Genomic DNA, 23,279 nt, shown 5'->3' on the forward strand with positions numbered 1-23,279 from the left:
TGTTGTGACAGAATTATTCACTTGTAACCCTTGTCTCTGAGGCTGCAACTGGAAGTGTTCTGATTGTCAGGAATAATTATTATTGAAGTCACTCAGGAATCTCAGTCCTCAGGAATTAATCTCAGAATGAGAGCAGATCCTTGGAATTCACACTGTGGTTGCATATACACTGCCTGCCTCAGTGGAATTGTTCTGTATCCTGAAAACAGAGACACTAGGTATTCCTCAGTGGAATTGTTCTGTATCCTGAAAACAGAGACACTTGTCTTCCAGGTCTTACCTTGAGCAGTTGTATGGGTGTTAGTGTGGCTGGAACTCACTAAGGTTACCACAGAGGTCCCTTCTTTTTGTCCTGGGGCTATGGCTCTGTGGTTTGGTAAATTGGCTGAAGCAGGATCTTAATATTTTGCAAACTTGAGTATTTAACATGAAAACCCACTCTTTTTTTATAAAACTGAGATGCAGTAGGAAACTACTAGTCCATTTTTTCCTGTGTTGCAGACAATAAAGAAAATGTCTTCCAGTTTCCATGTAGGACCTTTTGTCACAAAGGGCAAGAATGTACATGAGTCAGCTTCAGTTGTGGGATTCTTTTTCCTTTTCCCAGTGAATGTTCCTATTATACAAAGATCTTGGAGTCCTAATGCAAAATTTCAAAGTGTTTCTATTAGGATATTCTGCATCTGTTTTTAGGGAGTTTGTTTCTTTTGTTTTGTTGTGGTTTTGAGTTTTTAAAATTTTAGGGGATAGTTAATGTATGCCAACAAACTGTGGATCTTAAGCTATAATCATGCTTTGTGTTTGAAAACACTTTTTTGGTACAAACATAAGAAGGACACCCTGCTTTGCTCAGACTCTGAAGGAAGTTTACTGGGTCTTAAGTACTTCAAAGCTGCAAAACCTAATTCAAAATGTTACTTGCATTCCATATATTTTTACAGCCATACAAAGAAGAGTGTGAAAAGGTAACTTTTTAATTTGGTAACGTTTTACAACCACTTTACAAGACAACAAAGAAAAAATTTACAAAAAGCTACTCAGAATTGTGCAGTTCAGCTGCTGCACCATGAGCAAGCAGCTCCTGTTTTGACAAATGAGACTTGACCACAGGAAGCATGAGGTCAAGAAGTATTAATAAAATGCTTTCTTAAGTGGTTATTTCTGCTCTTTTTTTGGGTCCCCTCATTAAGATGTGACAGAGCATTTGGGGTCAGGTGCCCAGCTATCAGTGGGGATGGAGTAAAGCACCTTTCTCTGAGCCCTTGCTGACATGGACTCAGCCATGACTCAGCCAGGGGAAGTTAACTGATTATACTTAACTTTCTCTGCTATGGTAAAATAAGTTGCAGAGAGAACACACTGAAAGCCAAAGGCCTCTAAATACTTTTCCCTTTTATGGAATAGAGCTCCCAGATCTCCATTTCCTGGAGATTGTACTCTAAGCCTACACAGTGGTAAAAGCAAGTTCTCTGCATTCACTGATCTGTATCTGACTACAAATTTGAGCTCAGGGTATAATTTTTTTTCCTAACTATTTTAAGCACTAAGTTTATAATAACAGACCAAAATGTTAAAAGCACTCCTTCCTCTCTCTTATTTCTTACTTTGTTTTCTTTAGATTGTCTCCTCTTAGTGTGGGAATGAGCAGAATTTGGTGAATTGGGTAGGTAATTAGTTTGTGTGTTTTTTACTCATTTTGTAGGTGCACAAGACTCGTGCATACTGAATTGTAGATCTTCACCCACATCCACTCTGCCTGTGACATGTGAGTTAATCTCTATAAGTATTTAATTTTAAAAGATAATTTTGAAGCTTTTGTCATTTCTGAAAGAATGGAGTTTTGGGGGAGATAATTTACTTTGATAAAACACTGAAATAATCTAATTACATTTTTTGATAAGATAGAGGCAGGCCAGACAGAGCTTGATCAATGAAGAAAAAAAATACACATACTAGGATGCTAGTATGTGTTCATGCACTTTAATGTTTTTTAAAGTGCAGGTGTATTTTTGATCTCTCTTTTCAGTATCTTCAGGGCCAATAGTTGCAGGTGTTTTGGTTGGTCCCTCACTGAATTGCACATATTGTTAACATCATTTCCTTCTTTGACTGAAACATGTTTGTTCTTGTGGAAAGGAGGCAAAACTGGCAAAGCTAATGGTAGCATGATTCCAAAGGCTGTTCAGCTGGCAGGTGGGCCAGGCTTAGAATCAGGCTAGGCAAGCTCTACACACTCTAGCTCAGGGTTCAGGAAAGCTGTCAGCTGGTTTTGTAAATTGTGAATTTCTTAAGCTCCAAAGCTGCACTCTGCCCTAATGCTCTGCTGGAAAAAAAAATATACCTTCCAGTGACATAAATTTTCCAAGGACATTTCTTTATCTTCTATCTACATTTTTGAGAAGCAGATAAGCTCCTCTAATTCTTGTAGAGGTTCTCACAGAGCCACCTGTTTCTGTGCATTTTGACTCCATGTGACACTTACTGGGGCTGTTTTGATTGCCCAACTAAAGGGGCATAAGATCACTTCAGCAGTGGTGGAAGAACATTTATTCACGAATAGTTAGGTTTCCATCTTTTCTAAACCTTTGCTTTTCCTACCAGTACAGGAGGCAGTTACTGATTCGAAAATGGCAGAACTCCTTGCAGAGCGTGGTATATCCACTTGCATTTACAATATATGTTGTTTGTGCTGGGTAAGCATCATAGTCTTTAAAAAATATGGGCTACTGACTTTAGAAACACTGCACAGGTTAAAATTAAGCTTTTAGACTGAAAATTAATAGTTTTGGAGTTCTAAATAATGTAGTTTATTAATTGAAGTACATCCTTATACTGAAATACCAAAATGCAGTACCCCTCATTTTGGCAGGGTAGTGAACTGCAGCAATGCAGTTAAGGTGTGCAAAGATGGTGTTTGATTCAGGAAGCCTAAGAGTATGAAAAATTGTGTAAGCTTTCACTGCTGCAATATAGTCCTCAGCCCTGGGGTTTTCTGGAGTGGTACTTGGAAAAAATGGAAAGTCAGAAGAAAAAGTTTTCCTACTGATCAGCACAGAGATTTGAAGCTTATTCCTATTTGCAAGATATCTCTGTAAGGAAATCAGAGTAGGGTTCTAATTGTGTCAGAGACAGCCTGAACTCAGTCCACTCCAAATCTGGGGGTTGTTAAGGTGGCACAAATTCATCTTTCTACCCTCTGTTTTCCCTTGGCTGTACTTTCTGTGCTGCATCTCTAGGACAACACAGCTTGGGATTTGTCCCTTTCTATTTTTAGTCAAGCCTGCTGATTTATTTCTTTTTCTTTTAAAGTTTTTTTTCTTTTAAATCTGAAAAATGAACTGAAACTTGATGTGCTTAATAGCTCTTTCTTGTTTCAAGATAAGTTGCATTACTTTAAGTTTAGTATGTACTAAGAACTCAGTTTAGACTGAGAATAAACCACTTTGATGCAATAGCTTCTACAATTCCATGTAGGACTGCAAGCATGCTTTGGGCATGACTTGAAACATTCCTGATTTTTCAGGCCCAGCATTGGGTTGAATGTATCAGAACCATAATAAATTCATAAGGGAAAAGATTTATATAATTTTTCTCTCTTTCTCTTTTTTTTTTTTTTCCAATTTGAATTTGGGTTCTTGCAAACTCAGAAATTGTGTAGGATGCCAGGATTTTGTTACAGAGATGAAAAGCAAATCTATGTCACTGTTTTTGGTTACCTTGTTTCCATCTCAGCTTCATGTGTTTCTAATAGTTGGTGACTGGTTTTGATACAAAAAAACTTAATTGTTGAAACACACAGACATTCAGTGGCTAATCTGTGGGTTTATTCAGATACACATAATCATAAATATGTCATTTCCATACTAATAGGGACTTTAATTGTTTTGCCTTAATAGCCATTTTTAAAGATTTCATTCATAGAAAGTTTCCTGTACTCTTGTTTGAAGTCAGAGTTGAGTAAAATCATGATACAAACATGAACTGCCACTTTTTGTAGAGTTAGAAAATCACCTCTAACAGGTACATGTCTAAAAAAGCTTGAAACGTGGTGTCCCTTCAGCATGTACTGCTCTGAAAAATCTTTATGCCCACTGCTCAAAACGAGTCTGTATCTTGGTCTCCATAATGATGTCACATCATTATGCATCATTATGCTGCATCTTTTTCAGAGCTGTTATTGAGGAACTGCAATGATATAATTACTTTTTCCTGAACACACCAATACTTGTGTAGGATCATTTTTAAAATTTATTCATTGTGCATTATCCTGTGAGATGGCATTGTATTCCTCTTCTAGTGAAAGAGAAAATTAAATTTCCAACATAATGTGAAATGAACATAATATAATAAAAGCATGGATCTTAGCTGCTTTTGTAGTCCAAAGTTTTCACTCACTCTGTAGATTTTACAACACAGATTTTCTTCTGTGAGAGCTGAGGTGAGGCACTTGTCACTACTGAGACTGCTTCAGTGTTTCTTGTGAATGGTTTTGCCTCTTTTTGCTTTTATTTTTAAGCAACAGATGTATTTTGACAAATGCAGTTGGCAACCTCGACAAACCAGCATGTTCCTGAATACTTTTCTTTGTCCACCCCTGAAGTGGAAGGGAAAACTGTAGCAGGCTAATTTCCAATGCAGTAGTCAGCGGTTCCTAGTGGAGACACAGTGTGTGCACCAGGTGGCCTCAGCTGTGTGTGTGTGACCTGCAGGCACCGCCAGGGAGTGCAGTGAGGCATTCATGAGGACAGCGATCTACTGATGAGGACAGCTCCCTGATTCCTGGGCAGGTGTCACAGTAAGTATTGCAACCCATCCACTGCCACTCCAAGGACTGATTTGTGCTTTGCACTGCTGATCCTCAGACTTTGGTACAGGCTTTCATGCTGATGTTACCCTTGTGAATGCATTGCCTCCCCTTGGTACTAATCATGAGAATTTTCTCACCTAATAGGCAGTGTTTTTTTTTTTTTCTTCCCCCTCTTTGGGAATTTCTGCTATTTTGCTTTAAAAGTGTCTTGCACCTTGTTGTCTTGTGCAGAGATACACCAAGTCTTTTCACAATTCAACTTGCTCAAAGGAGAAGTGCCACCCTCTAGGGTTCCAGTTTTGGTCCTCTGGGATCTGAGATCATGCTCTGTAGCATTAAGGCTATTAGTTATTAAAAGACATATTATGGGAGAGATGACTGAGAAGGGACCCTAGCAATGTCTGTCAGTATCAGAAGGGAGGTGTCAGAGGATGGATCCAGACTCTGCTTGGTAGTGGAGCAATAGGACAAGAGGCAAAGGCAGAAACTGATGCACAGGAAGTTCCATGTGAACATGGGGAAAAACTTCTTCTGTGCATATGATTGTGCACTGGAACAGATTGTCCAGAGAGGCTGTGGAGTCTCCCTCACTGGAGATAATCAAAAACTTTATGGATGCAGTTCTGTTCCATGAGCTCTGGGATGACCCGGCTTGGGTAGGGAGGTTGGACCCCTGATGACCCCTGTGGTCCCTTCCAACCTGAACCATTCTGCTGTTCTGTGATATCCAGGATATTATAACAGAATGCTGTTTACTTCTTGGAGGATATTTAGAAAAGGCAGTTTAGTCACATCATAGTGACAAAATGAAAATTGTAAAATGGAGGAAAGAGATGGAAATAGCAACAAGAACAGAAGGTTGCTGTTTTGAATGCATTTGCTAAGTTATACTTGACCTTGAAAGCTTTAGTTACTAAAACACAAGATAGCATTTTTAATTTAAACCTTAATACTGTTTATTATTGTAAAGTGATCTCAGTTTTTGAGCATAGAGTTTTAAATGGATTTGATTTGTATTTTTGGCATCTAACCCAGCCTGCAGATCACGAGGCCTCCCAGAGCTTATGCCTTCAGGCTAACTTGAAACAGATACTGCAGCAGTGCATGGTCCTCTTAGTCAACCTTGCAGCTCCACGTGCTTCACGCTGCCCACCATGCCAACCTTACCTGAAGACAAGGGACAAGCAAAAGAGGCCCAGCACAACAGCTCTCCTCCAGCCAAAGTAAGCTCTCTTAACAAAGGTGTTTTCTGACACTTGCTGGAAACCTGAGGCTGAAACATGTTTGTGTAGATACAGGCGTTTATAAAATCAAATCTTTTTCTTGCTCTGTGTTAGGGTGTTTTGCTTAATTGATGAAGCTATGAATGATCCTTCAGTTGAAATCCTTTGAGTTCCTCAAATATTTTATAGCCTAAGGGATGGGAACTTAAATTGCTCAAGTAGTTGTTTATCATTTTGAACTGGAGTCTTATAAATGGTTCAGAACAGACAGACATATATCAAAGCTGTCCAAAAATGACCTTTGTGATGTTATTAAAGAAAACTTTAAACTTTGAGAACAGAACTTAGGCTTGCACTTCAACAACTAGTGTTGCTTTTACAGATATAGAGGATGTTATGCAACTCATGTGTGTGTGAAAGATGGAAATGGGCTTTTTTGGTTTGCAATCTTTCTCAGTGCTTTATTTGCCACAGCAGTAGATGATCATACACTGGAACTCGACAGAGGCAGGTGGATGTTCCTCAGGCATTTAATCCGTTTGTTTCAAATTTGTTTGGTGTCTACATGCCTTGACACGTTTTCATTCCAGATAATTATGAAAAATCAATAACAGATGGGCCTTCCCTATTTTCAGTAATCTATACAGATAAAAAGTAGCTTCATACTTTAATAAACTGGGGCTGGATTTTTGTTGTTTTTTTTTGTTTTTTGTTTTTTTTTGTTTTGTTTTTTTTTTATTGTTAGCTTAGCTGAAGTAAAGAACCTTACTGTGATTAAGAAATCACAGGTTATCCAAATCATTAATTTTTATGCAAACTGGTAAAGAAAGAGAGGATTTATAGTCTGGCACATCCTCAGTTAAAGATGTGACACTGTCATTGGGTTTGGGGACACTACATTCCAGACTTTAGGTGAAAACATCCGCTACTTTAACATTGTTGGAAAATACTGTCAGCAGTGAGCTCTGCACTGATTTGTCCTGCTTTCCATCTAAGCTGCACATGGTGCTGAGTGTTAATTTCCTGCCTTAAGATAAACACCCCAGTTGGATACAAGTTTATCAAGACTGCCATCTGATAACATCTATTAGCTGAAGATTTTATTGGGGCTTTTTAAACTCACCTATGTGAAAAGTATTTTAGTACAAAAGACTTGCTGTATAAAGCATACCCAGAGATGAAAAATATGAAAATCTAGCAGACATCAGTGATTCTAATCCTGAATGTGCTTGTCAAGTGGGAGAAATAAAAATTTCCAACCTCCTAATATAAAAGCATTAAATTTTTAATACATTTTCCAGGCCTTTTAGACATAGGTATTAAATGAACTGTGGTAATGTGATAGTTCATGAATCAGGTCACTGTGTAAAATGCTTCATTTTAGATAAGTGATTATTTTTCAGGCACAAAATTGAAGTGGAGTGATTTTAACCAACACACTGCTTATAAGCCTACTTAAGGTTTGCCACTAGCCAATGTAGTGAAAATTTGGTCTTGTTCATAGCTGTTGTCACTCTTGGCTCCCGCTGCAAGTCAAGTTCTACAGCATGACTGTAAATCACTTTAAGTAAAACAGCTTATTGTGAGATAAGGGCTTGCAGGCAAGGAGAGGGCATCAGAAGGAGCTAAAAGCTGGTGAATTTGTTTTCTGCCATTCAACAAAATTTTCCAAGTCTGGAATTTCATCTCATCTAGAATGCTGTCTGGTGTCTATCACCTTCCTTGCTCTCTTTCAGGAGATTCTTCCACACCTTTTCCCTGCAGGCCCAAATGCACACAGATTGCAAAACAGTTCTGACAAAAAGAAAATGAACCTTACATCCCATGTAGCCTTCTGCATGCTTCAAGTATCATCATGCTTTTGCATGATGGGAAGACCTGGGTTCTATGTCTCAAATTAATTTTGAGAAAACAAATGTGGGTTTTCATTTCAGTATTTCTTAATACAGCCTGTGTTTTTCTGAAGTTCAGTTTAGATTTTTAATTAGTATCTAAGAATATGGCCAAGTTGCAGAGGATTTTCTGTTTCCCCTTTTTTTGGTTTTTTGTTTTTTTCCCCCAGTGCTTTAAAAAATTGAGGTGTTATACAGTAAAGCTCTGTCACCTGACTGCCTGGCGTGTTAGGTCTTTCAGCAGAGTATCCTTGTATTCCTTCTCCACTCACCATCCCATTAATGTAAAAATCATCTGAATTTGTCTGGATTAAACACTTCAAAAGCATATTCTCTGTATGCTTAGTGAGGGCCTGATAGTACTTAACAGCCAAGTGTCTGGAGGTTCTACTTCCATCCCTGATCTTTGTGGCTGTTCTGTTATGGACCAAACTGCCTGTGCCACCCTCTCAGCCCTCCACATGTCTCCCTGCAAGTCTGGATGGCTCCTGGTCATCCTTGTGGAGCAGTTCCCACCTGAGCCACAGAGATGGCATCAGTTTTACCCTAATTTTTTGGGGGAGGAGGGCTTTGGACAAAAAGGCAGCAAAGATTTGAGTAGCAGGGAATGATTGGTAGTAGGAGATGAGGCAACTGCTGGGAATAGTTGAGGAGCAGATGGGTCTGGAAGCACCCAAAGGAGCAGAGTTAAAGGCACACAAATAAGAAGGTGACAGAAATCTTCTGTGACATCTCTGTGCAGTTGTACAACACTGCACTGTTGTGAGTCAGCTTAAGCTTCCTGTTAAACTTCTCTTCCAAGGCCTGTGTAGAGCAGCCTGAGCACTCCTCAGTCTGTAACAACTCCTTTTGATTGGAGCCAGCTGGCCCTGCAAAGAGCTTCCTGCTCTGGCTCTTTCTGCCCCTCTCCTGGACAATGCAGGTTTGCACAACAGGGGCCATGAGGTTTCACTTGTGTACATGCTGAACTCCTTTAGCTGCTGACCAGGATTAATGTTTTCTACCTGACCTGAGCTAGCCTTGACTGCAAACTCTCTCTCTCTCTTTTTTTTTTTTTTTTTTTTTTTTTTTTTTAAGCTGTTTTTAGAGTCCTAAAATGGGCTTGAGTGACTTTGAGGCTGTTACATCATTCAGAAGTTTTTAATTTCTGGCAGTCATGAGATGAATACAAACACTGTGCATGTGCATTCAGCTGCTTTGCCCTTCAAACAGGGGAGTCACCTGAGTTTTGTCATTGACAAAATATATTGTTACTTTTTAACATTTTCAAGGATATTACTAGAAATTGCTTTCAAGCTGTTGTCATAAAATGTCACTTGTACATTTGAATCACACATGCTTTGGGATTCTAACATTTTCAGAATTACAAGGGTATTTTTCCTAAATTTAAATCTTCACAGTGTTTTCTTGGTATGTTCCCCATCCTGCTCTCCTGTGACTGACAAAGTAAACTTGACAAGGAAATTCATGGGAAAATTATGAGTATGGAAGTGTGGAGCTGTTTTTAAAAAATTTATTTTAGTAAAAAAAATACTATTTATGGTAGAATCAAGAATCCTAACTCAGATGTCAGAATCAAGGCATATTTCATTGCCTTTCAGAGGTAGAAGTGTTATGCTATGTGTGTCATATTATCCTATTTTCCAAGTACTTCTAGAATCCTTTGACTTGATCAGGAAATACATGATTTCAACAAAAGTAAAATGCAGCACTGGGAGAGATGTTTCAAGGAGTTCTATGGTAAATGACAGAAATTAGCAGTCAAGTAAGAGTCAGCTTCCTTATGGAATGGAATAGTTTGGGATGGAAGGGACCTTTAAGGTCATCCAGCTCCAGCTGCTCTGTTGTGGACAGGGATACCTTCCACTAGACCAGGTAGCTCAGAGCTCCACCCAACCTGGCCTGGAACACTTCCAGAGTCTAAACCTGACTTGCTAAACTGTGACTCATTACATGCTTCATTCTGTTAATTCTGTTAATAAATTAGTGCTCTTGCAACAGCTTTTTCTTACCTGCCTTACAAATTTCTTGTGAAGCTTCAGGATGTAGTTTCAAGAAAATTGTAGACTTCAAATAACAAGCTAAAACAAAACTCTCATATATATCAGTGCCTAGCAGAAGCAATTAGGATTTGAGAATTTACAAATTATTCTTTAAATTTTACAAGTCACTTGACAGCAGTCCACTGCCACTGCTGGGAAGCTTTCCCTTCAGCTATTTTCTGGTTTTAATCTGAATGCAGTGCTTGGGGTAGAAGTAATAATTTTCTTACCACATATGAGACATCCACGTTAATTTATGCCAACTTGATGGATCTCCACTTGTGATATCTCACAGGAAATGGATTCCTTTTCTTCAGCTGAATGGTATAATTATACAGAAAGTGTGAGATTAATTTCTTGAGGCAAGGTCTCATATTTAAGCAGGCAAGCACATATTAATATTCAGTACTAGCTTGCCAGTTTCTTTTACCACTTAAAAATGATATTTTATTAAATGTTTAAATTACATTTTAAAAATATATGTTTCCAAGAAATTTGAGGGAAAACCATGTGGAGCTCTTAACAAGATAACTTTAAATTATTTTCTGGGGTTTTGGGTATCAAGTGTACACTTAAAACTGTGTTTATTCAAACTTTCTTTATACATTACTATCATTTGGAGGGTTTGTGTGCTTAATTTGGCCCTGTTATACAGAGCTGCTTTTCACTCTTGCATTCAGCTCATAAATTCACCAAACTCTTGGACACGTACTTTACTAGAGGAATGGTTTGCTGTGTGTAAAATCAGTCTGTCTGCCTTTTTAAAGCTTTCTCATTAGCTCCATGCTTATTGAATTTAGCTTGCATGCATTAAAATTTTTTAAAGAAAACAGATATTCCATCATGTCTTTTGAGTAATTTAAGTATAGGCCTCTAATTCACATTTCTTTTGTCAAATTACAGCTAATTATATCTGATTTCAATTACTTTTTCTTTTTTTAGGTAAATTGAGAAATACACATTGTTTTCCACACAGAGAGTCAATGTTCACTGATTTGAATTTCTGTTTAACTATATTTTTTATTTGTCACACACCATTCAGGACACAACTGTTGAAGGGACAACAGTTCCCTGCAGCACACCTTCTATTGTTCTTCCAGAGAATGCTGTCACTCCAGATGTAGAAATTGATAGAAATCTGGTTAACAGGTACTGTATAATACATTACCAATCCATCCATAAATTTCAGGGGCTGTGTTTTTAAAACATTGCTCTGAAAAATATGTTGTGTGAAATTATTAATGCTGTATCTCTGTGATTTGGTTATATTGCCTTTGCATTTTGAGAATGGTGTTTGGGATGCAGGGTGGAAGAACAGGAATATAATTGAGACTAAAAGAGTAGAGTTACACAGAATACTGAGCCTGGCAACCCCCACTCACTGAGTTGGACAACTTAAATATCTAGTTTGACCACTGTAATACAATGGGTTTGAAGAAGTTTTGGGCCTGTTCACATGGATGGGACAAGAATACCACCTTGAGGTTAAGCATATGTGAAAGTAAGTCATTGAAGAGAAACAGTAATCCAGTTTGAAAACTTCAATTCAGTCTTCAATTGAATTAGGGTTATTCTATTTGCTCTGATACAGCATGCTTCCTGACCTGGGCTTTTTAATTCTATTGACCTGCCACTAAACTTAAAATAGGGGGAGAAAACCTATCAAAAATATATTTTGTAAATATATAATTTGTTTGTATTTTTAAAAGTGTGCTTCTCCAAACTACAGAATTAGTTTAGAGTCAGAATTTATATGCAGCCCATCAAAAGCAGAATTATTTGCAGGATCAGTATTTACATTTCTGCAGTTGCTTGAGACTTTTACCTGGTTTGCAGTTTAGAAAAATCCTATGGAAGTGTCAATGCTTGAGGAATTATTTTAGTCATAAAATTTAGCTTAAGAAGCAATAACATTTCAGAAAGACTAAGTTTTTTGGATATTTTTGTTGGTGGTTGTTTTTTTGTGGGTTTTTTGGGTGGGTTTTTTTGTTTGTTTGCTTTTAGTTTTGTGGAGGTTTTTTGCTATATACCATTCTTACACGATTTTTAAGTCATGGTAATAATCTAAAGAAATGTAGAGGGTTTTTTTCTGAGAAATCAGGTTCACAGTGGAGGAGATTAATAGCAAATTTTAGAACTCCTTTGTCAGATCGATTTCTGCAGTTTTCCTTCTTTCCACAATCTCCTCCATTTTCCTGCTGTTGGAAGGTGAGAAGAACTGCAATAAATGCTTTTTGTCTTCATTTTTAAATCAAGGGGCTTTCTTTTTAATATTAAATTTTAATAGGTAATTAGGACCTCTTTTTGATGCCATACTCCATAATTTTTTTTGTTCACTTTTCTCTCTAGGCCTCGGAGTCCTCATAGAAGACATTCTAACCGTGCCACCAGGAATTCAACAAGTTCGCTGACTTCTGTTGGTAAGAAGCCATCATTCATTTCAGCCAGGATATATGCTCAGAAAATGTGACATGCAATGAAATCCTATATAGAGAGCCTGACTGTATTGACCACAGTTCTCTGTGCACACTGTGTAATGCATGCACAGGGAATACTGCTGGGATGTTGATTTGTGATCATGAGTTTATAAGTGGACTGCATGCAGACCAGTTTAGGGGAATACACACATTGTTACTTTCAGAAAGTTGTTAATTGGTGCATTAGCTTAACATCTTTAGAAGGCTCAACATATGCATGCTTTATTTCTTGTATAATACAAATACTGGTTTTGTTACTCATGAGCTTCTCTTTAGTTGGCACAGGGAAAGTATCATGGGAGGTCTGTCTCTCAAACTTCCAACACACAAATCTGAGTTTAAACCAAAACAGATATTTCACCAAAAATAGATTGCTTTAGAATATTCAATCTCTAAGTATGATTTTTGGCATCCTTGAAAATTGAACTAAATTTAAGGAAATAAAAGCCAAAGGACTTCTCCCTCCCCCTCAAAAAATCAATCAAAAACCAGTAGTGAAACAACTCCATGCCCACAAACAAAAAACCCTTGAGTTTTTGCTGCTTGCTTACATCCTTAGCTTTTCTGAAAACATGATAGTTCTGTAATGGCTCTAGTCAATTTTTAAAATATTTTTCTCATATTACCTGATGACTTTCCTCCCCCTCATCCAAGCTGTTCTTTAGATGCTCATAAAAGCAATTTATACTGGCTCACATGGAAAGGGCCTTTCTGACAACTGCCTGCCTTCTTTGCTGCATCATAGGCTGGAGAATTGTAAAAATTGGTGCTCAAAATTTAGTGTTTTTAACCAATTTAAATGCCACAGATTAATGAAGTGTTAAATTAATTGTTAAAGCTATTGTGCATAAATCCTTGCTGGCTGAGTTTGTGGGTTCTTAGCCTTGAAAAACTGAACATGAAAATTCAATGAAGAAGCTCAGGCTACAACAGAATTGCCATTACTCCTAGTTGAGATGGTGCTTTTATTTAGAAATGAGAAAAACTGCATTGGAGACATAGCTGGAAAAGCCACCTTCACATATTTGGAAAATATTTATCACAGTGAATTAATCTTAGTGGATTACCTGTGGTTTTGATGACTTGCTCTAAACTTGAGATTGTAACAACATAAGAAATGAGCAATTTTTTGTTCCCTGCAAGCTCAAAGCTAAATTTATAGGTGTAAATTTACAGGTTTGTTTTGAACTTGTTACTCTCACATGCCACAATATACCTGGAAATGGAAGGCCCAGCTCTAATTCTGATATTTTCTACACAGACAATAGTGGTCATGTGATTGATCTGGTGAATGATCCGCTACCAGATGTCAAAATATCAGAGGAAGACAAAAAGAAGAACCTTGAATTGTTAGAAGAAGCAAAGAAAGTGAGTGAGAGGTTCCTAACACGCAGAGGCAGAAAGTCAAGAAGCAGCCTCTCAGAGTCACCCACAGGTAGGGGCAGATCCTGAAAGCCAGATTTTATGTGCTCCTTCAAACATCTCTAAAGGCAAACATCTCCTGTAATCTATACATTGCTGCTGTTGCCATATACTTGGTTAATTTGAAGGCCAGAATCCCTCATGTCCTCCACCAGGTTCCACCTAAAACAGAAATGACCCTTCCATGTACCCAGATGTGTCAGGGTAAATGGTGTAAAGTTACACTGCAAACAGTGTAACAAGGAGGCATGAAATATTTCTATTGAAAAGTGAAAAATTGTCACAAATTGTTGTTTAAATGAAATTCTGGTGACTAGAATTCATCCTGCTGAAAAAGCATCCCCTCCAGACACAATTACACAGCCTCTTATTCTGAACTTAGCCATAAACTAAGGTAAATGGACCAGATCCTCCTTTAACAACAGCAGAATAAAATGTTTTCTTCTACAATGTCAATTGAAATTATTTTTCCTTTTATTTGAAGTGTTTTAAAACTGGAACAAAATGCCATTTAACCATGAAATAGGTCTTTCATTTTGCTTTGAAATGCCATTTCAAACAAAATTCTTTCTTACAATTGGCCTGACACTCTCTGGAGGGAAAAAAACCCTCACAACTATATATCACCTCTTTTTTTCCTAAATTCCTCATGAATCTTCTCTTGTGCTGTCTCCCCTCAGTGCTTACAGTATCAGAAGACTGAGGAGAACAAGTATTCCCTGTATCAATAGAAATTTATCAATTTTTGACAAGTATAAGACATGAAACATGCTCTAAACTCCTAATTGCCAAGTACACCTTGGCAATTAAAATGACTTGTCAGATTCTGGACGAACACATGACTATGGTATCGATGTTTAAATCTCATCTGAATTCTAAAAATACAGAAGGTACAAGCCTAGAAAGTAAAATTACCTTTTCATTTTGTATATGTCTTTGTTCTAATGAAGCAGTTTCCCCTACTCTTAGTCCTAAAGTTGCACCCATAGCATCTCAGAGCAACTCTCTCTTTCACTTCCATCAGGTAAAATGATCATGAATCATTAAGGGAGAAAAAGACCTCTAAGATCATCAAATCCAATCATTTGCAGGCTCAAACTTTAACTTATAAAAGCTCATAAAAAAAGTATTTGTTTAGTATTTTTTGAGAAGAGTAAACTTAAGCATCTAGTCCTGAATATGATAAAGCTCTGAATGAATACAAAATATATTTTTGCATACACATATTTTATTATATATTTATTCCTGTGGTGTTGCAAGTTCACATGTTCTATTTTCTAAATTTTGTCAATACAGAGTTTTGAGAGGCTTTAATGATGTTTCATTTGCTATGTGTTTGATTTTTTTTTTCCCATTTTAATAGTATTTTTGACAATTGAATTTTTGTCCTTCATGTATTATTAGAAACTGTGCACATATGGGTTTGGTAATGCTGTAGTAGTAAAACTTTTGAGCAAAATATCAGGATATGCCCTTATTATATGTGTATCTTTCAGGGTCTGATGCATGCACAACCACTAGCATTGAGTCAATATCTCCAGGGCAGGTAAGAGCTGAATAGTCTGTGCAACAACTTGGTTATTACAGTACTCTATTATAATATGCTGTCCTTTTAGTCCCTGATAAAAATTTTATGTTTGGAATACCATTTTAGAGACCAAAATTGGATTATTGGTACTTTCTCTGTACAGCAAGGAATAAATAAGTATTTAGTCTGAAGACAGAAATCTATGAAGTAACAAGACCTGAAAGATCATGAAGATCTGTTAAGTGTAGAAAATAGAAAAAGATGCAATATAACCCTAATTTATGAAAAAGCTAATCCCTGTAGTTATTTAATAAATAAGCACAACAAGCAATGTAAAAAATTATGAGATTCAAAGTTCAGCCGTTAATATCTTCAACTAATGTCTGTAGCATAGGTGTGAAACAGAACCTTTTAAGCAGTTTTTTCAATTTTTTTTTTACTAGAATAACAGAATTGTGAAAGAGGATGACAGGCAAACTGCAGAGGTAAGTGATTCACATTGAGAGCTGAACAAAGTCTGCTGGTTTGTCTTAGCATACATGTGATTTATAGATGGGACTAAAAATACTGAACGATTGTTCACTGTGTGAAAAGAAAATTACAATGTTTTAAGAAATTATGAAGCACCTGCAAAAGAAGTGTAGGACAGTGGGCTTACCACTTGATCTCTTCATCCTATCATGCACCCTGCTCTAGCTCAACTGAAATCAATATACTAAATAACTTCAAAGTAAAAATGTCTACTATAGCCATTTTGGTATGTCAGTGATTTTCCATGACATTGGCATGCTGAGGAGCTTGGCTTTAGGAGGATTTATGTGATAGACTCTGGAATGGGAGAGGTTAACTCAAAAGTTCAGAGAGGAGATTCCAAATTCAATATTCTTTAAGTGCCTTTAAAGAATTATTTCTTTTGTCAACAGCCCATATTCAAAAGCAAATGTCACTGAAAAGGAAATGGTTTTTTACAATGAAAATCTGTCCTTGGGCAGGGGAAAAGAGGAATCTGGACTTGATTCTCTGTTTCATGTGTGTCCCTGTACTTTCAGAATGCTGCAAAAGGATTAATTGATCGAAGGCAGAATGATCAAAGAAAGATTTCTCAGGGAAGGTTGGTTCCTCGTTCTGCTGGCTTTGAGAACTCCAAAGAGAAGCTCTCAGACCAAAAGGAAAACTTTGATCCATGTAAAAATATGGATACTTTACCTAAATTCTCCCCTTCAGCTGGTGATGGTGGCAGAATGTCTCTTAATACTTGCGTGAATGTTTGTGAAAATGAACTTGGAAAATCATTCCTCAAGAAAGGGAAAGAAATTGATGTTCCTTTAAGAACCCATCTACCAGGACCAGGAATAGGAAATATGGACTCAAAGCTAAAAATTCCTGTTCCAGAAATGAGGGACTATAAAGTCCCATGTAAGCCAGAATTTAAACTGTGCGGACTGCGTCCTCCTCTATTACGGGCTGTGTCCTGGGATAGCTTGGAGCCTGGACAGAAAGAGAAAACCCCTTTAAAATTGCCATCTGAGGAAGATAAAAGCTTTCTTGGTAATAAATCCAGCAATCAGTTAAAAGCATTCAAAGACCTTCAAATCCAAGTTCAGCCTGTTCGAATGCAGAAGCTGACAAAGCTCAGAGAGGTAAGTCCTGTCATCAGCTGTATCAAGTTATAAAAAGTAATTTTCATACCCTACTAAACTTTCAACATGTTTAGTATTATTTTTATCCCTTCAAGAAACATACAGTGATAAAATGGGAAACAGTTTCAGCATAAACAACACACAATTGTATCTTGTTTTTCCTTTCCTTTCCTTTACTAAATGGTAACCTGTAAGTAAATTCCATGGAATTACTCTATTTCTTAGTTCTCCTCAGGTATTCATCAAGTGCAGTGGTACCTCAATGTGTACTTATGCATGTGCTCCTCTTGCATGTTTACATTTGCAAGATCTCAGAGGACAGGAAATGGGTTTGTAATGATTAGCTAATTATTGAACTGTCTCAGAAAATGTCTCAAAGTGTTCAGAGCTGTAGAACTGGGCATCTCTGACAGCAAGGGCAAGTAGAGCATGTCCAGATTTTACAGTTCCTAATTATAACCTGCTGCACATCTGTCAGCTTCTAAATGAGTAATCTGTTGTTAAATAAATTCCTAAATGGTAAGTAATTAAATCCTAGGGAAAAAAGCAGAAATTACATTAAATGATAAACCACCAAAAGAAAGCAGTGAACATGTCTCTATTGCTAATAATGGCTTTTGAAAGAAAAAAAAAAAAAACAAACAAACCAGCAAGTACTTTCCTGAACAGCCTAATAAGGATATTTTCCTTAACCCCCAGTAGTTAATATTTTAAGATGAATATAAGGCTGACAGGTGAGGACCTCAATTCTGCACTTTGGTTAATTCATTCCCATTGTATTATTTGGGAATGGCAGCTTCATTATTCATCTCTTCCTGTTGATATAACACACACATTCTTAGTGTGTATGTACTGGAAGTTTTGATTATAGGGACCCTTGGGCCATATAATTACAGGAGAAATTCTTCCCTGTGAGGTTTGTGAGGCACTGGCACAGGCTGTCCAGAGCAGCTGTGGATGCCCCCATCCCTGGCAGTGTCCAAGGCCAGGCTGGATGGGGCTTGGAGCAGCCTGGCGTTGTGAAAGGTGACTCTGCCCATGGCAGGGGGTTTGTAACCAGTTGATTTTCAAGGTCCCTTTCAACCCAAGCCATTCTACAATTCTTTAATTCTATAATTTTGAATGACCTAGAAGCTGCTAAGCACAAATAGGAGAATTAAAAAATTTTGCAACATGATCTATAATTCCAGTTAGGCAAGATTTAAGCTCTGTCTCCAGTAGGAATTGCCTACTCATAAACAAAAACAGGTGTTTGTGAATTTAAACATGTGAGAATATGAAAGAAAATGAGGAGATGATAAAAAGAGAAATAAGACAACAAGGTTTAATCCTTGAGAGTGCATTTTTCCCTACCTGTAAGGAATAGAGGCAGAACACTCTAACAATGGAGCATCCCAAGCTCTGGTCTTAGTCAAAGTGGCAAAGTCTCATATGTAGGACTTTCTGCATTTCTCCTCTTATCTGGGATACTTAGTTATTACTGTGGCTATATGAAAATTGCTTGTTTTATTTTCAGTTACTAAAGCTCTCTCTCACCAAAACTCTACATATCTACCTGAATAAGGGGCACATTTAATTAATCTTTGTTTGCATGACCAGGAATTTTTCTAAATAATGCCTGTATGAAAATTGAAATATGTACTATTCTAGAGTGTGTGTGAATTTGAGTATCCTGTTCTGTCGCATCTGACTGTAATCTAATGCAAATATCTCTATTATATTTATTAACTAAAGTAATTGTTTTATTTACTGATCATGTGGCAGGAACATTTAAATTGAGATTTGTAGTTTAGTTATTTAGATATATTGTTGTATCTCTTCACAGGAGCATATTTTGATGAGAAATCAAAATTTAGTTGGACTTAAACTTCCTGAACTTAGTGAAGCAGTGGAACAGGAAAAAGGTGCAGTATCATAAAAACTGGAAAGAATGTTTGTTATATGCTGATTTTCATAACTGACTATTATGTGGGGATGAGGAGAAAAAGCCTTAAAATCTTCAGTTGCAATAATAGTTGAAGCAGTCATGGAGGACAGTAATAAATGATGTACAAGAGAGACCAATAATGGAAAGTATCTCACTTTCTTGATGATTTGAACCAAGAAAATACTGTAGATATTATTATAACCAAGGGAAAAGATGCACATGTGGAATGGAGTCTGGCTTGTAGCTAATAGTTGTAGGACTGAAGTTTCAGTAACTTTCTGCAAAAACATTTCAGCAGTGATGGATTAAATGGCTGCAACTTCTGCAAGGTATTTTGGTCATAAGGGTGAATATGATCCCTGGGAGTATAAATAAGAGATGGGATGCTTTATTCCTTTTTATTATTATTATTATTTTAGTATATATGTGGCAAGTACTGAAATGGAATTTTCACTTCTGGTCCACATTTCCATGTCAATGTGAATGAGAAAATGTAAGGACAGAAAAGAGTCATAAAGGTGTTTGAAGGGTTGGAAAAATATGCCTTACAATAAGTGGAATTTTTTAACCTCCATTTCTGTGATTTTAAAGGAAAAATAAAGGAAAAGGCTTCTTTAAGGAAAAGGCTTAAAACTCTACATAAACAAGGAAAAAGAAATCTGACACCAAATGTTTGCTCCAATCTAACACAAGCAAAAAAGATTTGATGCCTGTAGCTGCACCAAAAAAGATTCAGAATAAAGAGCAAAGATATGAACCAAAGAATAACTGAACATGTGGAAGAACTAAATAGCAGTAGTGCTTAGCTAAAATATTTAAACAAAATATATCAATCTAAGATATTTAACCCAAAACTATATATTTGTTTGGAAGTAGTTAATTCAGAACTTGTTCAGAACTGAAATGAAGATGGTTATTATGAAAGGAGCTGAAACTGATTGTCCAAGACTTAATCCAAAGAAAATTTCAATTTTTTTTAATACTGTACATTTTGCTAATTCATGCATTTGCACTGGGACTAGCTCATGAGCCTTAAAATTCCTGTTACACTTAGAGATGGTTGGGGTACTACATTTCATGTTATGCCTGGAAATGGACTCATTTTCAGTGTGAAAGAATAAAGATGAAAAAGGCTTCTTGTCCTCTATATTTAGTGATTATATCTTTGAGTTCTTAGATACGATGATAATATTCCTTTCACTCTGTTAATGTATAATTTCCCCAAAATTATTTAGCAGGCTCTGTTTGAAACTATAAAATAGTTGCCATTTTACCAGCCTGCTATGTAATTTTGGCAGGTTTGGAAGTCTTGAGGAAAACATTGTGAATAAGATAAGCATTATTTTATCCAGCTTCTCAACATGGATTTCATGAGTATCACAAGCTTTTTCTAGTCCAGCAAGTTCTCTAAATGGTAGCCAGAACATTAAGGGTCAACTCCTTATCCTCAGTGGGGAAAACAAGCAAGGGGTCAAATTCTTAGTTAATTTGTTAGGGAGACCTACTTCCTTACATTGTCATAGAAGCCACCTTTTCAACTGTTGTGGTTATTTTGCTTAAACAATAGGAAATAGTCAGATACATTATTATTACAGTTATGAATCCAATGTACTGTCTCCATCATGTTTTTTATCAATGACAAGTCACTGTCACCATCTGAGTAAACACAACTTTGCATCTACACTAGATAAGTGGAATGCAATAATTCTGGAGACACTGTGGTATCAGGCTGGATTTTATGGGCATACATGTGACTGTTCTGAAGTAAATACTGGATTTTTTTAATATATAGCAAATGCAAAGAACTAAAATATAGCTGGAAAGAATCTCCCCTTCTGTTCCATCTTTCATGTTAATGCTCTCCAGATTTACACACTAATTACATGGCACGTCTAAGAATCCTTCTGATAAACTTATGAACAGGAGAACTGTTCAAAGATTCCTTCCCAAGTCTGGGATTCAGGCTGGGGAATCTGCCTTTCCTACAAGAGAGTCCTTCATGAAATTCTGGTGAGACAGAAGGAGATAAGGGAACTAATATATGTGAAATTAAATAAAATGAAAATACAGAAGCTAAGTAACATGAATTATGAAAGAAAATATTAGTCATGTTTTGGTCGTTATGCAAGTGACAGAATCAGAGAATGTAAGTATAACCTTTATATCCTGTTCCAATTGACATACAGTGCAAACAGGTACCTGATGTAATTTATAACAATAAATGGTGTACAAAATCTGTAGTATGGTACATTACAACACACTTCATCTTGGCAGGTGGCCTTTAAAGCCTTAGAAAATGACAGTATTCTATTACAAATCTCAGCTAAAATATTCCAGAAAAGAATGTGTGACTTTTCAAGTAACATAATTTTTTTAAATCTGAAAATGTCTTTAGGCCCTTCACCTCTCCCTTCCCCCACTGAAGAGGAAGAGCCAAAGAGCAGCTCTGATGTCACGCCCAGCATTCCTGATGTGTTGCTGCGAAAACTGCGAGTGCACAAATCACTTCCAGGAAGGTAAAGGCTCCTTAGAAGTGCAAACACATCATCCAGGAGGAGGCACACTGATGCTCTCCAGCCAGCTTCCCTTCCCTCCATTCATAGGGAGATAAATTGTTGCATCTTAAAATGTGCAACACAGATTTACTGAGAAATTCTGGGGAATGCACCAGCTTCCAGTAACTGGCCAACTTTTACAATTACTTTGAGAGGTCTACCTAGAAAGTCTTAAACCTTAATTGCATGCTACAAGTAGATTTTTATACAGATTTTTCCACACCTGGTTTCCAGGACTGCTGCTGCAGATATGTACTCATATTGAAAATATTATTTCTCACCCCCATGAAAATAATCAGGCCAGATGATGCTTTCCAATGGTAGAATTTGGATATGCAAGAGTTCTGCAGTTTTTCTGCAGGTGACAATTTTTTAGGGAAGCTGAGTTTATTTTGCAAACATAGTTGAAGGACTCACTTGTGAATTCACTGTTTTGGACTTTCTGAGACATTAAATCAATCCCAAACTTATTTAGCCAAAAATGATTCCTCCATTCAGCCACATGGTTATGTACCAAAAACACCAGAGCCTTCAGTTTTCTGAACTGTCAATAAGGATTCTCTGTCCAGATGAAATAAATATTTAAGATTTTTGGTGAAGGAATTGTTATATACATTATTTTATATAAATGAATGCATGAGGTGAAGAACTTCTGAGAGACCATTGCTTGATTATAATCAATACAGGAAAGTAGTGGAAAACTCTGGAAACTCAAACATAATTTTGTTGTTCAATTAAGTATTAGAATATCTTTTTTTTTTAGAGAAAAAACTCATTAAAATGGGAATTTTTTGACTTTTGTTTCTAGCTCCCCAGCACTCACTGAAAAAGAAGTTGAGGTAAGTATGCTATTATTTTAGACATATTCCAATTTTAAGTTATTATTTTAAGTCAAAGTATGGTTATTAGAATGAGCTAATGGGGTGATTTTTCCCCATTATTATGTTTTTCATTTAAAAAAACCAATAACCAAACACATTGAACTCCATCAAGATAACAACTTTGTAAAATATGAGCAATATAAATTGTAAAAAAACAGAGTAGGAATAAGCAAAACATTTGTGCTGTTCATAATAAAATATGAATTCACTTTGGAAATAGTTTTAATATTCTAAAGTAGTAAAAAAAATTTGAGATTAAACAAGACCAGAAACTCAGCAATTTAAATTGCATTTTTATTAGCTAATATGAGCTTTGGGGCATTTGTTAATAATATCCTGCTGTTAGTTTAAATAATTTTTGCTTTCTCAGTTCAAGCCAATAATTTTGTTTGCAGGTCTCTCTTTAGCTTGTAGCATTTGTTTCTTGTATTTTTTTAAATCCCATACCAGTCAAGAAAAAGATCTTTTTTTACAACACTGCAATCTACTGGAGCTGTTGGTGCCTTGTGCTTTGCAAAATATTGATCCTAAGAAATTAGTAAACTCTGGTAAAAAATGAAATAATCTTTAAAAGCAGGGTGCAAGAGAATACAAATGTTAGCACTTAATCTTTTGCTGGCTTCAGGGGTAGGTGTTTATCCCTTAGGTAAAACAATGCTCATGGTGAGCTCCTCCCTGGACTTCCTCTGCACAGACTATCTGTTTAAAAACCTTGGGGACCCTTGGAGGAAGTCCAGCTAGAAAACAGATCCATTGTGATTCTGGTGCTTCTGGTAGGCTGCTTCCTTCATTTTGTCTCTGCCCTACAGAGCTCCCAGAAAAACATCCAGGAAAAGAGGCAGCAACACATTTATTATTCCTATTTCAGTGGAATAAATAGAAGGG

The 23,279-nt window shown here is 36.7% G+C and overlaps 1 protein-coding gene across 9 annotated transcripts in view; it reads left to right on the top strand.

Annotated features, from left to right (window-relative positions):
- IRAG1 (inositol 1,4,5-triphosphate receptor associated 1) overlaps window positions 1–23,279 on the top strand; it is a 93,627-nt gene that overhangs the window by 56,974 nt on the left and 13,374 nt on the right. For 8 of the 9 annotated variants that reach the window (XM_050975341.1, XM_018907934.3, XM_018907932.3 and 5 more), the window contains 12 exons: window positions 1,703–1,765; window positions 4,710–4,795; window positions 5,843–6,030; window positions 11,007–11,113; window positions 12,314–12,384; window positions 13,703–13,876; window positions 15,360–15,409; window positions 15,835–15,876; window positions 16,441–17,031; window positions 18,857–18,935; window positions 21,354–21,474; window positions 22,322–22,352. In XM_050975341.1, the coding sequence (XP_050831298.1) occupies window positions 5,962–6,030; window positions 11,007–11,113; window positions 12,314–12,384; window positions 13,703–13,876; window positions 15,360–15,409; window positions 15,835–15,876; window positions 16,441–17,031; window positions 18,857–18,935; window positions 21,354–21,474; window positions 22,322–22,352 (1,335 nt within the window). In that variant the 5' untranslated portion in view covers window positions 1,703–1,765; window positions 4,710–4,795; window positions 5,843–5,961. The remainder of the gene's footprint in view (window positions 1–1,702; window positions 1,766–4,709; window positions 4,796–5,842; window positions 6,031–11,006; window positions 11,114–12,313; window positions 12,385–13,702; window positions 13,877–15,359; window positions 15,410–15,834; window positions 15,877–16,440; window positions 17,032–18,856; window positions 18,936–21,353; window positions 21,475–22,321; window positions 22,353–23,279) is intronic. The other variant, XM_018907933.3, reaches the window with a different exon arrangement.

Source organism: Serinus canaria, chromosome 5 (assembly GCF_022539315.1).
Source record: "Serinus canaria isolate serCan28SL12 chromosome 5, serCan2020, whole genome shotgun sequence".
In the NCBI taxonomy this organism is placed as follows: Eukaryota; Metazoa; Chordata; class Aves; order Passeriformes; family Fringillidae; genus Serinus; species Serinus canaria.